At 39.3% G+C, this 15931-nt stretch overlaps 1 protein-coding gene across 3 annotated transcripts in view; it reads right to left on the bottom strand.

Annotated features, from left to right (window-relative positions):
* Positions 1-15931, bottom strand: part of LOC132821589 (ubiquitin carboxyl-terminal hydrolase 47-like) — a 48881-nt gene that overhangs the window by 1815 nt on the left and 31135 nt on the right. For 2 of the 3 annotated variants that reach the window (XM_060834256.1, XM_060834258.1), the window contains exons 6-10: positions 15030-15179; positions 9893-9988; positions 9150-9305; positions 5702-5833; positions 3129-3196 (exon numbers count right to left, since the gene is read on the bottom strand). In XM_060834256.1, the coding sequence (XP_060690239.1) occupies positions 3129-3196; positions 5702-5833; positions 9150-9305; positions 9893-9988; positions 15030-15179 (602 nt within the window). The remainder of the gene's footprint in view (positions 1-3128; positions 3197-5701; positions 5834-9149; positions 9306-9892; positions 9989-15029; positions 15180-15931) is intronic. The other variant, XM_060834257.1, reaches the window with a different exon arrangement.

Below are 15931 nucleotides of genomic sequence, written 5' to 3'. Positions count from 1 at the left end.
CCACTGGGAAAGACGTGCAGCACAATTGATCTGATAAATAGTACTGCAACAGGAGTTCTGGAACTTTAAAAATTAAAATTCATTTTGCCTTCTGTAACAAGGCCAGTGATGGGTGATAACATTTCCTCCATGATAATCCTCAACACTGGTGCCCCGCAAAGCCGCGCATTCGGTCCCCAATGATACTCCATGCACCTGACTGTGTGGCCAAATCCACACTAACCCCATTTACAAGTTTGCTGATGACAGCATCATTGTAGGTCGAATCTCAAACAATGGCGAGACTGAGTACAGGAAGGTGATACAGTGCTAAATGGCATGGTATAAAGACAACAATCTCTCCCATCAACATCAGCAAAATGAAGGAGCTGGTCATTGACTTCAGTGGAGTGACAGGCATGTCCCTGTCTGTATCAATGGTGCTGGGGTAGAGATAGTTAGAAGTGTCAAGTTCCTGGTTGTGATGATCACCAACAATTTGTCCGAGTCTACTCATGTTGATGTGACAGTCAAGAAAGCACAGCAACATTCCCAGGAGGCTAAGGAAATTCAGCATGTCCATAAAGAATGTTACAATTTTTGTAGATGTACCACAACATAGTATAGCAACTGCTCTTTGCAAGACTGCAAGAAACTATAGAGTTGTGAACACAGCCCAGTCCATCATCGAACTAGTCTTCCATCCATTGACTTGATCTATACTTTCCGCTGAATTGGGAAAGCAACCAACAAAATCAAAGATCCCTCTCACCCCGGTTATATTTTCTTCCACCCTCTTCCATCTGGCATATAAAGGTTTGTATACAGGTACAAATAGATTCAAGAACAACTTCTTCCCTGCTGTTATCAGACTTTTGAATGGACCTCTTTATTGTTAATGTTGATCTCCCTGTGCACTTTTTCGGCAACTGTAACATTGCATCATACACTCTGTTCTGTTACCCTGATGCACTTGTACAGTACGATCTGCCTGTTTAGCATGTAAGGCAACACTTTTCACTATACCTTTGTACACATGACAATAATAAATCAAATCAAATTTGGCAGATGTCTAGCCGGAAGTATTAAAACATATTGTATTATTGAAACTATTTGTGTAAGGTTGCATTGCATGTACTGCTACATTTGTGGGTCCTCTCTATCCTTTAGAATTTGTTAGCCTGTAATGACCCTTACAGATGAGCCCGAACACTCTACATCTTGGTAGCACTTTCATCAACTAGGCAGATTTTCAGTAATATATCCTAGAAAATGAAAAGATCAACATTTTGTTAATTTGTTGTCTGTCTGTATTTGTCTAAACAGTACAAATAGAGTTTTTTTTAAATAAGTGTTTCTTTCCTCGCTTCTTAGCAATGCAGCAGCTGTCTTGTCTGGACTGTTTCTCTGAGAAATTCAAAGATAGCTTTTCCAGATGTGTGGTGGCTACACTTCCTTAAATGTTTCTAGTAGTCATTACAATTACAGATTTATCTGGATTAATTTCAAAATAACTGCATACATATAACAGGCTAAAAATTTGTGGAATAATCAACAATACTGACAACAGGGAGAAAGTATGCCCAAGGCTTTATGATGCTTATTTGGTGAAAGAGGTGGGAAATAAAGGAGAGGTGTCCTGTATCCTCGCAGTGAGTGAAAGCCCCGCAGACATGCACTGACTAGAAGGAAGAATAACTACAGAAGTCAACGTCAGGAGTGTAGACGCAATGAGCTGCAAGGTTTTGTGATCTCAGATAAGTGGTTAAGGTCAATGAGTACATTGTCAAATGCCATGTTCTGGTCAACTGCATCTCTATCCTCAGCTATTGCTCAATTCCTCTTCACTCACCTAAGTGAAAGCTGAAACACATTGACAGTGAATTAATCAAGGCAGCCAGTCAAATATAGTCACAATGCCTCTGACAATTCCCTTTCCCTTGCAGGAGACCATGCATAACAAAAGGCAGCAGGAATTAAAAGCACAGGGATAGCCCGTGCATATTTCAACTCTTATAAAAGAAAGGACCATGCACTGGTTGAGTTGAATGGCTTCATTCAGTGCCATGTGTCCTATGTAATTGTTACTAATAAGTTATAATAAGTTTAAAGGTTTTGTGAATTGGGGACTATACCACCCTTTTCTTAAACTACAAAAATAGTGTCTTCAATACAGATGTGCTCTGGATCCCATATTTTGTAAAGGTGTTTCTGCAAGGATCTAGGGTGCAAGGCATAGAAACTGTTTAGTCCAACTTGTGCACACAAATGTTTTTCTACTCCCCTCAAGTTTCCTTCCTTATTTGGAAACCTATCATCATAACCAACTATTTCCTTCTCTCGTATGTTTGTCAAACATTCCATTAAATGTACAGACACTATTCACCTCAACTGCTTCCTAGTGGATGTGAATTCCACACTCCCACCATTCTGTGGGTAAAGAAATAAAAAAAATTCTTGAAGCTAAAAGGAAAAACATCTTCATCTTTGTCGCAACTATGTATTCACTATAATTTGCAACCTTTGCATGATATATGGTATTTACTTTATTTTAAGTATTTTTGAGCATTTCCAATTTGATGCTTGTGTTTGAAAACAACTTGTGCGAATACATTTGACTTTAAAGGACAATTCTTGAAAATATTTCTATTTCTTATATTCCAAATCCTTGCTTTGCAAAAAACGGTTTAAAAAAACCTGAATTTTAGTTTTACAATTAAAGTTGGCAATAATCATCTCATACAAACAAAATTATGAGGGGCATGGATAGGATAAATAGACAAAGTCTTTTCCCTTGGGTCGGGGAGACCAGAACTAGAGGGCATAGGTTCAGGGTGAGAGGGGAAAGATATAAAAGAGACCTAAGGAGCAACTTTTTCATGCAGAGGTTGGTATGTGTATGGAATGAGCTGTCAGAGGATGTGGTGGAGGCTGGTACAATTGCAACATTTAAGAGGCATTTGGATGGGTGTGTGAATAGGAAGGGTTTGGAGGGATATGGGCTGGGCGCTGGCAGGTGGGACTAGATTGGGTTGGGATATCTGGTCGGCATGGATGGGTTGGACCGAAGGGTCTGTTTCCGTGCTGTACATCTCTTATGACTCTATGACATTCAACAAAGATAATGGAATGTATTGCAATAACCTTACATTTGAAATTCCCTTTGATCAGATGAAGAGCTGAATCCAAATGTCTTTTTAACATCTTCCCATGTTGTCTATCAAAGCAGAGATCAACAGTATTCATAACATAGTTGAACTTATACAATCTGAAAATTCATATGCTGCAGCATTACTATGGATGTAGGCTTGCTCGCTGAGCAGGAAGGTTCATTTCCAGATGTTTCGTCACCCTACTAGGTAATATCTTCAGTGGGCTTCAGGTGAAGCACTTTACATGATTCCTGCTTTCTATTTATATGTTTGAGTTTCTTTGGGTTGGTGATATCATTTCCTGTGGTGATGCATTTCCTGTGGTGATCTCATTTCCGGTTCTTTTTCTCAATTGTACAGAAGCAATTATTCCAACATCCACAAACGAAGCTGCATCAGAACATTATTTCAAAGAGCCAACACACACTGCAGCACTGAGGATCTCTGCAGAGCAGGGGAAAATCACCTATACCATGTATTCAAAAGAATGGGTACCCAATGAACACAGTCCACCGATTTCTCAGCAACAAACCCAAACAAGCCGACAAAACACATCCAGAAACCCTAACTACTCTCCTCTATATCAAAGACATCTCGGAAATGACTGCCAGACTACTCAAACCTTTGGCACCATGGCAGCCCACAAACCCACCAACACACTAAAACAGTAGCTAATGAACTTGAAAGACCGTATACAGACAAAAAGTAAAACTAATGTCATTTACAAAATACCGTGCAAGAACTGTAACAAATACTACATCGGACAAACAGGCAGAAAACTAGCCACCAGGATACATGAACACCAACTAGTCACAAAATGACATGACCCTCTCTCACTAGTATCCTCGTATATAGATAAAGAAGGACTGGGACAACACATCCACCTTAGGACAAGCCAAACAGAGACATGCATGAGAATCCCTAGAAGCATGGCATTCCAACCGGAACGCTATCAACAAACACATTGACTTAGACCCCATCTACCACCCCCTGAGAAAATAACAGGAAATGACATCACTACAGGAAATGATGTCACCACAGGAAATGACATCACCAAACCAAAGAAACCCCATATATATAAATAGAAAGCAGGAATCATGTACTGTGCTTTACCTGAGGCTCACTGAAGATGTTACCTAGAGGGTGATGAAACATCTGAAAATGAACCTTCCAGCTCAGTGAGCAAACCTATATCCAGAACCTCAACCAGAGCTACAAATCTTCTCAAAGCTCACTAAGCAGCATTATTAGTTAACTAACACAGGCTTTTGAGAGATCTTGTGTTAATCTTGATATCTGTAATCTTTGGGCAAGGCATACTCGATCAAAATGCACTTGTGTATGACAACAGCTCCAGAAGAATAATTATTAACTGAAGAAACACATTTTAAAAACAAATTTCATTCCACAGATGTCACAAATCAGTACATATTGGGAGAGGGGTGGACATTTCACAAGAATCACCAGGCGGAATCCACAATGACTAACAGTAGCCTAGATCATATGTTGCAAAGGGAGCATTTGTCTTTACTCAAAATAGCAGCAATGTCTGGACTTCACATTGTTTTGTGAGTGAGCAAACTATAGACGTTTTTATCAGTGATTCTATGTTTCTCCCTGGAGCAGTGCTAACCACTGAGCCACCATGCTGCCCCTTGTTGTGTGATGAGGTGGTTAATGATGCAATGATTTCATGATTGTTGCTAAATGTCCTTATTGGCCAGAAGGTGTTATTTTATATTTGTTAAAAGTTAAAACTTCCCCATTTTGATGAGATATAACATGTTTTAAAAATAGCATTCTTCAAACTTCCTTTGTATTGGTAAATTCATTTTTTTTTCAATCATCATAATTTATCTCACCATCTTCTCACCTTTAAATATTCCATACTATCTCTTTTTCTCAAAATCAATCCTTGACCTCACTGTCTTTGTATGCTACCTCCCAATTTCTGATCTCCTTTTCCTTTTCAAAGTCCTTTTTGCTGTCTTGAAACTCATGGATGTCATAGGCAGAACCCAACGTTTGTGTACACATTTTGTAAGTTTGGGACAAAATTGACTGCATGTGTCCACTTCAGATATTGAAGCAGAAATTCCTAAATACAACTAATATAAACATGACTCTCCCATACACAAGTGATGGATAATCTGAGATTTTAATTCTGTCCAAAGATTTTTTCAGAGTTTTCAAATGGCTTCAGTTGTAAAGATTTCAAGCAAAGAGAAGGAATACTTTTTAATCAGTCATACTAGTAAACCAAGTCATATTTTGGAATAAGGAAATGTAATTTTGACACTGCATTACATCATAATGCACAAATAAATTAATTGGCTAAAATTGCATGGAACTTCAATAACCTATCTGCCTGATAATGTGCAAGATGTACCTGGGATATCATTCTTCCTGCTAATTTATTAGCAAGATCGGCAGACTGTACTTCAGGTAGCCAGACAGTGTCCACAAATAACCAATCTCACGTAGCCCTTAACAGAAGCAACTGTATGGTCTGAACAATAGGAGGAGTATTTAGTTTAAGTGATCTGTATTTAAAATATATGAGTACTTACTTCCGTAACATGTTCATCGTTGAAACAGTGCCATTTTCTTTTTTCAATGTCCTTTATATAAACATAATAATGGCCAAATGATATGAGGTCCTCATGCACAATCACAGATATGAGTTTGTATTGTGGGATGTTCTGCAATGGGAAAATCAATTTTTTTAGTAACAACAGATGTACAGTACAACACATTTATCATTTAAAAATAGCCCAAGCTACAAAAGGCATATTTGCTGATGCAGGGTAGAGGAGTTGAGAAAGAGCAATCAAAGTTGAGTAAATTGTTCTCTTTTAACATTGGGGAGAAAAAGATGGCAAGATTGAATTGTCTCCCTAAATTACTCAATCCAGACAGTTGCTTGAGGATCTACCTTCAGTCACGTGGCAATCATATAAAGCTAGATTAGAGAAACATCATTAGGATTTGTAGAGATGTGATGAGACACGGGCATTAGGCAATTTATGAATGACACTAAAGTATTTCCATTTGATGCATTGGGGAAACAGAACATTAGATGAACAAGACTAGGATGGTAGATTTGTGGGACTCAGTGTGGAAATGGATACTTGTGGCCAATGTTTTGAATAATCTAGAAATATAAAAAGAATCCCTACAGTGTGGAAACAGGTCCTTCAGTTCAGCAACTCCACACTAACCCCTGAAGAGTACCCATTCCCCTATTACTCTACATTTACCCTTGACTAATGCAGCTAACCTACATATCCCTGCACACTATGGGCAATTTAGCATGGCCAATTCACCTGACCTGCACATCTTTAGACTGTGGGAAGAAACTGGAGCATCTGGAGGAAACCCATGCAGACACAGGGAGAATGTGCAAACTCCATAGAGACAGTCTCCCAAGGCTGGAATCAATCCCAGATCTCTGGTGCTGTGAGGCAGCAATGCTAACAACTGAGCTAATGGGATGCCAGGTGAGAAAAGCATTCCCCATTGCATCTTGGCAGCAGCTGCCCCAAGCTTTAGTATGTCCTTCAGGACAGAGCCCTGGATCTTGGAACGTGACATTCTGTTGAGGTCAATTCTTTGCACTGGAAGACCAATCAGTTTTGGGCAGACTTTCACAAGTTGATTGTAGTCCAGGTGCAGTGGATATTTGGCTTGGGAACAGACCATACAGCACTGAGCCCTTAGTAACAGAGCTGTCAGGATGAATCTTGATAAAAACTGCAGCATCTCTCCCCTAACCTTTGCATAGGAACTATGTAACAGTCTCTTCCCCACTGCAGTCATCTCAAGAGCAACGTGCAGTGGCAAAGGGAGACCAAGTGTGCATGAAGGATCTATCGGATAATGGCCCAAGAAATAGTTGATGCATTGCTGATCATCTTTCAAGATTCTATAGACTCTGCTATAAACTCTAGAACAGTTCTTGTAGATTGAATGATAGCTAATGTAGCCCCACTATTTAAAAAAAGGATGTATAGAGAAAATTGACCGGTTAGCCTGACATTGATAGTAGGGAAAATGCTAGAGTCCGTTACAAATGATTTACCAACAGACGACTTGGAAAACAGTGACAGAATCAGAGAGAGAGTCAGCAGTGATTTACAAAAGGAAAATCATGCTTGACAAATCTGGATGGTTTTGAGGATGGGGAGTTTATAATGGGGCACCAATAGGTGTAGTTTTCTTAGACTTTCAGAAGGTTTTGATAAGGTTCCCATATAAAAGATCAGCATGTAAAATTAAAGCACATGGGATTGGGGGTAGTGTACTGATATGGATCGAAAACTGGTTGACACACAGGAAACAAACAATAGAAGTGAATGGGTCTTAAGTGGCAGGTAGTGGTTAGTGGCGTACTGAACTATTTCCAATATAAATGATATAGATGAGGGAACTGAATGTAATATCTTCAAAATTGCAGATTGCACAAAACAGTGTAGAAGGCAGAACTGTAAGGCAGATGCAGAGCTGCTTCAGTGTGACTTGGACATATTGAAGTAGTGGGCAAGTGAATGACAGATGAAGTACAATGAAATATAGTGTGGATAAATGTAAGCTTGTCTACTTTGGTAGCAAAACAGAAAGTCACATTATCTGAATGGTAACTGATTGAGAAAGAGGGAGGTACAACAAAATCTTGGTATCCTTGGACACCATTCACTGAAAGTAAGCATGCAGGTGGAGTAGGTCGTGAAAAAGGCACATGGCATGTCAGCAGTGGGGAAAGTTTTTCTCACCGTTTATATATCTAGATTATTCAAAACCCTGGCCCCCATATCTACCTCCACATGAGCCCCACAAATCTACCATCCTCTTGTCTTGTACACCACTCACTGAAAGTAAGCATGCAGGTGGAGTAGATGGCAAAAAAGGCACATGGTATGTCAACCCTTATCATGGAAAGATTCAAGCACAACAGCAGGGATGTTTGCTGCAATTATATTTAACCTTGGTTAGACCACACCTGGAGTATTGTGTGCAGTTCTGCTTTCCTTACCTGAGAAAGGGAGTTTTGGCTTTGGAAGGAGTGCAACAAAATTTTACCAGACTGATTCCTTGGATAGCAGTACTGGGATATGAAGAGAGGTTGAATCATTTAAGACTATATTCGCTGGAGTTTAGAGCAGTGAAGTGAATCTCATAGAATCCTATGAAATGCTAACAGGACTAGACAGGGTAAACACAAGAAAGATGCAACCAATGATCAGGGAGTGCAGAATCAGGGTCACAGTCTAAGGAAATGGGCTAGGCCAGTTTGGACTGAGAGGAGGAGAAATGACTTCATCCAGAGAATGGTGAGCCTGTGGAATTTTCTATCCCAGAAGGTAGTTGACACAAAAACATTGGGTGTTTTCAAGAAGGATTTATATATTAGGGTTAAGGACATCAAAAGATATGGGGAGAAAGCAAGAACAGGGTGCTGGGTTGGATGAATAGCCATGATCATGTTGAATGAGAGAGCAGGCTCAAAGGGCCTTGTGGCCTACTCCTGCTTCTGTTTTCTATGTTGCTGCGGTTGTGCTAGATCCAATGGAGGGCCCTCTGGAGGTAATGGCCATTCCTATGGCTATAACACTATGAATGAAGGTGATCTTCCTCCTGATTAATTGGGCCTGCTTGACAGGCTGTTTAAAATAAACCTAATCTTTTAGGATGACTCATTCATTATTCATTTGACAGCAGCAATGATGCCTATAATAGTGGCTTTGCCAAAGCTGCAATATTTCTGGCTCCCTAATTGTGGTGGCAGCACTAGCAAGTAGGATATTGTCCTCATTCAGTTGCCATTCCTGTGATAGCTTTCAAATAGGCCAGAACTGGTAAAGTCCCATTGCCCTGTGCTGGGTTTGACCCAGAATGTGGTACCAGCAACAGAGCTGCACAACTTGAGAACAGTCAGCCCTTTGGATAGGTGGGAAGGTCAATCACTGTGCTCTCGAGAATTGGAAAATTCACACACATATTGCATGCATAAAAACATGCCTTGAGGTTGTGAAGTTCTTTTTCACAATTGTTTAAGCTGATGCTTTCTGTAAATTCCATAGAAGTATTTATGAACTTTTTCCTCAAACTTGCAACAAAGTCAAAGCGTTTTAGCTGTAGGCATAGTATTTCTGGCCAAGAACGCACTCTGTAGCCCTGTTGAAGAGAAAGCAATTGTCAAATAATGCAAAGAAGCATTTTAAATAATTTTCATACAAGACTAAGCATTACTGAAATAAAAGGAAGCAAAACAAATACCAAGTCTAATTGTGAATTGTATGCTACATCATTGGGAACATAGCGGTGTAGTGACAATATTACTAGTTGAAGCTAATGTTCTGGGGACAAGCATTCAATTGTTATCATGGGAGGTGGTGAAATAGGAATTCAATAAGAAATGTGGAATGAAAAAACAAGGCTAATGTTGACTATATCACCACTGTTGATTGTCACCAAAGCTTGTCTGGTTCACGTACATCTTTTAGGGAAGAAAATCTGCCATCGTTACCCAGTCTGGACTACATGTACTTTCAGATCCAGAGAAATGTGGTTGACTCTTACCTGCCCTCTGAGCAGTTACGGATGTGCAATAAGTGATGGCCGTCAATAAGTGATGGATGCTCACATCCCAATAACGTTTAATTTTAAAATTACTTGCTAATACAGAAATGACAAATGCCATTTTGGCTGTTTGACATAAATGGATGAATATTTCAATTCAGATTTATTAGTTAAGTACTTACATGTTGAGTTGCTGTCTTTTCTCCACATTGGTCACAATAGCATTTGTTTTCATCATCTAAATTTTGCAATTCAAAGAAGCCATTCAGGGAATTCATCTGGTTAAACATAAATGTTTTCAATGTTAAATCGAAAAAAAAATGGTTTACATATTCTGGATGGTTGCATTAAGGCAATCTAATTTTAAACATATTATGAACAGGGGAGACAATGGCTTTGTCAACAAATTGTCAAATATGTTTTACATTTCAAGGTGAATTATTCCCAGATACTGCTGATTCCATGGCCAATTTGATGATCAGCATGCTACTGGGTGTTTTGGTAGTTATGCCATCAAGCTTCTAACATTATAGATCAAAAGTTCTATTTATTTTTTAAAAAGTACATTTTTTCACCCAATGCACGTCTGTGATGATTTGGTGATAGAGTCATAGAGTTATACCGCATGGAAACAGGCCTGTTGGTCCAACGTGTCCATGCTGACCAGATACCCTAACTTAATCTAGTCCCATTTGCCAGCACTTGGCCCATATTCCTCTAAACCTTTCCTATTGATATATCCATCCAGATGCCTTTTAAATGCTGTAATTGTACCAGCCTCCACCACTTCCTCTGGCAGCTCATTCCATACACGCACCATACTGCATGAAAAAAGTGCCTTAGATTCCTTTAAAATTTTTCCCCTCTCACCCTAAACAATGTTGGGTATTAAGACTAGATAACCATATGATATAGGAGCAGAATTAGGCCATTCAGCCCATCAAGTCTGTTCTGATATTCGATCATGGCTGATTACATTTCTCAACTCCATTCTCCTGCCTTCTCCCTGTAACCTTTGATCCCCTAACTAACCAAGAGTCTATTATCATTGTCTCAAATAGTGACTTGATCTCCACAGAAATGAGTTCCACAGATTGACTACCCTCTGGTTGAAGACATTATTCTTCATCTCAGTTTGAAAGGGTCATACCTTCACTCTGAGTCTGTGCCCTCAGGTCCTAGTCTTTCCCACTAGTGAAAACGTCTTCACGTCCCCTCAATCCAGGCCTCTGAGTCTTCTGCATGTTTCCATGAAATGCCTGCCATTCTTTTCAATTCCATCAAGTATAGACCCAGTGTCCTCTACTGCTCCTCACATGATAAGCCCTTCAACCATGTGATCATGTTTGTAAACCTCCTCTGGACCCCCTTTAAAGCCAGCAATTCCTTCTATAGACGTGGCACCTAAAAACTGCTCACAATAATCCAAATGCGGTCTGAGCAGAGCTTTATACAACCTCAGCAGCACATCTGTGCTCTTTTACTCTTGTCCTCTTGAAATTAATGCTAACATTGCACTTGCTTTCCTCATTGCCCCTGAACATGCAGATTAACCTGAAGAGAATTCTGAACATGCACTCCAAAGTCACTTTGTACTTCAGATTTCTGAAGACTTTGCCCATTTAGAAAATGCCTCTATTCTTCCCACCAAATTACAATATCTCACACTTTCCCACATTTATATTTTGTCTGCTGTTTCGTCGCCCTGTCTCCTCGCCCATTCAAGTCCTTATGCAGCCTCCTGCTGCCTCAAAACTACCCAACATTCTACTATCTTTGTGTCATCTGCAAACTTAGCAACAATGCCCTCAGTTCTTTCATTCATATTGTTTAAGTATAACATGAATAGCTGTGATTCCAAAACTGACCCCAATAAAACTCTACTAGTCACAGGCTGCTATCCCAAAAAAAACACTTCATTCCCACTATTTTCCTTTTGCTAGTCAACCAATCCTCTAACCATGCCAGTATTTTGTTCTGATACCATCAGCTCTTATGTTATTTAACAGCCTCCAGTGTAGTACTTTGTCAAAATCCTTCTGTAAATCCAAATAAATCATGTCCATTGGCTTCCCTTGATTGAACTTGTTCATTACCTCCTCCAACAGAATTCCAACAGATTGGTCAGATATGACCTTCACTTTGCGAAGCTGTGTTGACTCGGCCCTATTCTGTATTACTATGCACTTCCAAGTATTCTGCAAGCTCATTCTTAATAATAAACTCTCAAGTCTTATCAATGAACCAAGCCTAACCAGCTTATCATTTCCCATCTTCTGCCTCCCTCCCTTCTTAAACTGGAGTGTTATGATAGCACTTATTCAGTCCTTTGGAACACTCCCTGACTCCAGTGATTCCTGAGAGGTCACCACTAATGCCTCCACAATCTCTTCCTTCAGAACATGGGGGTGTAGTCTATCCAGTCTGGGTGATTAATCCACCTTCAGACCTTTCAGCTTCTCCAGTACTTTCTCCTTAGCGATGGTCATGGCACTCACCCCTGCTTGACTCTTCAAGTTCTGGTATGTTCCACAACGAAGACTGTTGCAAAATACTGATTCAGTTTCTCAGCCATTTTTTAAAATCCCCTATTCCTAATTCTCTAGCCTCATTTTCCAGCAGTCCACTGTCTATTGCATCAGGGACACAGGTTTGATTCGAGCCTCAAGCAATTGTCTGTGTGGAGTTTGTACATTCTCCTCATGTCTGTGTTGCTTTCCTCTGGGTGCTCTGATTTTCTCCCACAATCCAGAGATGTATAGGTTTGGTAGTTTGGACGTGCTAAATTGCCCATAGTGTTCAGGGATGCGCAGGCTAGGTGGATTAGCCATGGGAAATGCAGGGTTACAGAGGTGGAATGGGGGTGTGGGTTGGGTCTGGGTGGGATGCTTTTTGGAGGGACAGTGTGGACTCAAGGGGTTGAATGGCTTCCCAACTGTAGGGATTTTATGATTCCACTCTCGCCTCTCTCTTAACTTTCCTATGTATATCGAAAAAAAACATTTGCAATGTATATTACAAGGTAGCATATCTCATATTTCATCATCCCACCCTAGCAATGCTTTTTTGGTTGTCTTTACTGGTTTCTCAATCTCAATTCTGGAAAAACACATTTACTTCATTAATGTCCTTTAAAGAAGGACATAGCACCCTTACCTGGTCTAATCTACATTGACTCTGGACTCACCTCAATCTGATTCATTCTTTAGCTTCTCTCTGGGTCTTTAGGAATGGACAATAAATGTTGGCCTAGCAATTCAAGAATAATTTTTTTTTAAAAAAAAGGTGGTGTAGCTAAAACCAGACTGGTGGATGGATTTTACTTAGAAGTGGCAGGTCAAAGATTACTGTGGAAAATAAAAGCTCATGGTTTGGGGGTAGCAAGTCAGTATGGATAGAATATTAGCTGGGTAACGGAAAACAAAGAGTAGGCATAAGTGGATCTTTTTCAGCTTGGCAATGTTTAATGAGTGGTATGTTACAAGGATCAGGTCCAGGACCTCAATTGTTCAGAAATTTATAAATGATTTAGATGAAGGGTCCAGAATTTTATTTTCCAAATTTGTGGAAGACGCAAAGTTGAGTAAGGAAGTAAATTATGAAGAGGACCTAAGGAGGTTCTAAAAGATAGAGATAGATTAATTGAGTGGATAAAGTTTAACAAATGGAGTATAACCTGTGAAAATATGAAATTTATTTTGGCAGCATGAATAAAAAGAGAAGCATATTATATATATATGATTTGAGATTGCAGAGCTCTGAGATGCAGAAGGGTAAGGGTGCCCTGGTGCATAAATCATAAAAAGGTAATTGTGCAGTTAAAGCAAATAGTTAGAATCACAGAATCCCTATAGTATGGAGAGAGGCCATTTGACCAATCAAGTCTGCACTCACCCTCCGAGAAGCATCCCACTCAGATCCACTCCTTCACTCTAACCCCATATTTCCCATGGCCAATTCACCTGCACATTCCTGGGCTATAGAGGGCAATTCTGTTTTTTCAGCATGGCTAATCCACCCAACATGCACATCTTTGGATTGTGGAAGGAAACTGGAGTACCTGAAGGTAACCCATATAACCACACAAAGAATGTGCAAACGTCACACAGCTGCCTGAGGGTGGAATTGAGCGCAGGTCTCTGGTGCTGTGAGGCAGCAGTGCTCATCACTGTACCATCCTATCATTAGAATCCCTACAGTGCAGAAAGAGGCCATTTGTTAGGAACAAAATAATAAAATATTGTCTTTGTTTTGAAGGGAATTGAATACAAACAAAGTGAAGTTATGCTTCAGTTAAACAGAACACTAGTGAGACCACATCTGAAATTGAGCGCAGGTCTCTGGTGCTGTGAGGCAGCAGTGCTCACCACTGTACCATCCTATCATTAGAATCCCTACAGTGCAGAAAGAGGCCATTTGTTAGGAACAAAATAATAAAATATTGTCTTTGTTTTGAAGGGAATTGAATACAAACAAAGTGAAGTTATGCTTCAGTTAAACAGAACACTAGTGAGACCACATCTGAAGAGGTTTGTAAAGTATTGTTCACCCGAATATAGGAAGGATGTAAGTGCATTGGAAGTAGTTCAAAGAACGTTTATCAGACTATCACTTGGAATGGGTGGGTTATCTTATATGGAATGGTTTAACAGGCTCGGCTTCGAGCTGGTAGAACTTAGAACAGCCAAGTGGCAAATTCTGAAAAACAAAAGATCCTGAGAGGTCTTGACAGGTTGAGTGCAGGGAGACTGTTTCCTCTGATGGGAGAATCAAGAACTAGGGTTCATGATTTAAAAATAAAGGGTCTTTAAAATTAGGTATTTCCTTTTTAAAATGATTTTTTGAATATTATTTTTTCTCACAGAAGTATGAGAGTCTTGAGTCCCAAAATGCTAATTCATTTTTAAAAAAATTTGCAATATTGACCATTTAAAGAGAAAGCATTCATATTTTGAGATATTGGTTGTGATATAACAATGATGTGATTGGCCTTATTCAGTTTAACTTTGTAGAAAGTGTACATAAGTTTAGACTTGCGTAAATATTGATTTTATCATCAATGTCTGGATTTCAGAATTCATTGAAACTATTAGCTAAAATCAACCATTAATAATTTTCGCTAAACTGTGTCATGATGCTTGATTATTGAACAGCATCCTAGAATTATCAAAGTTAGGGGAAATTGTGCTAACTAAAAAGCCATTCGAGATTGCAATTAGCATTAGGTTCACTATCCAAGCATCAAAATCAAACATGAAGGGTCAAATCCATATGAGACTTCTAAAACATGTCACATGGGATTTAAAAAGTAACACTTACTACATTCTTATAATGTCTCCCCGATGAAGGTTCGCAAAGCGAAAGAGGAATAGTGAGCATGTGTCCAATCTGCTGGAATTCATTTTGGCATTTTAAACATATTCCATATTCCTCAGTGGTTAGCACATGCAATTCATTAACAAAATTGCTCTGTAAAATAAACAGAAAATGTCGTTAAGTATTAACGTGCATCACTTTTCAATTCTCTTCCAGCAGCATTGTGATATTGGTGCTATGGATCAGAATTTGCACTCAATTGTCAAAGTGAGATCAAATGCCTTGTATCTCCAAGAAAGGTACACCAAAATATATCATAGTTAAATCTCCTGCCTCATAGATTGTCTCAATTTCCAATTGATAGAGTGTTCTTCAACAGGAGTTTGCACCATTAAGCTGCAGTAATGCCATCAGTCACAGAAGCAGCTGGTCACATAAATACATTTTCACAGACAGTAAATCAGGAAATGAAAAGCAATAAAACAAAATCTATATTTACACAGAGAAATAAATATTGGGATACACATAAGATTTAACATGGATTCTGAAAGGTTATGAACATCTTATTTTTCTTGTTAATTATTTTGAAAGTGTAATTAACAATGGAGAAATGTATCAACATTTTTCAAATTCACCAAGGTTCCTTGGACAGCACCTTCCACACCTGCAACCACTACCATGTAGAAGAACAAGGTTGGCAGATATAAGGTAACACTACCCATTGCAAGTTCCCCTCCAAGCCATTCACCATCTTGATTTCATTCCTTCAGTGTGACTGGGTCAAACGCCTGGGATTCCCTACCTAACATCATTGTGGGTGTCGCTACAACAAAGAGACTATAGCAGTTCAAGAAAGGATATCAGCACCATCCTTCCAATGGACAAGTAAGGCTATGCAATAAATG

The sequence above is a fragment of the Hemiscyllium ocellatum genome, chromosome 13 (genome assembly GCF_020745735.1).
Source record: "Hemiscyllium ocellatum isolate sHemOce1 chromosome 13, sHemOce1.pat.X.cur, whole genome shotgun sequence".
Taxonomy (NCBI): domain Eukaryota; kingdom Metazoa; phylum Chordata; class Chondrichthyes; order Orectolobiformes; family Hemiscylliidae; genus Hemiscyllium; species Hemiscyllium ocellatum.
Note: the sequence above shows the minus strand (reverse complement) of the source record. Positions and strands in the feature narration are given on the sequence as shown.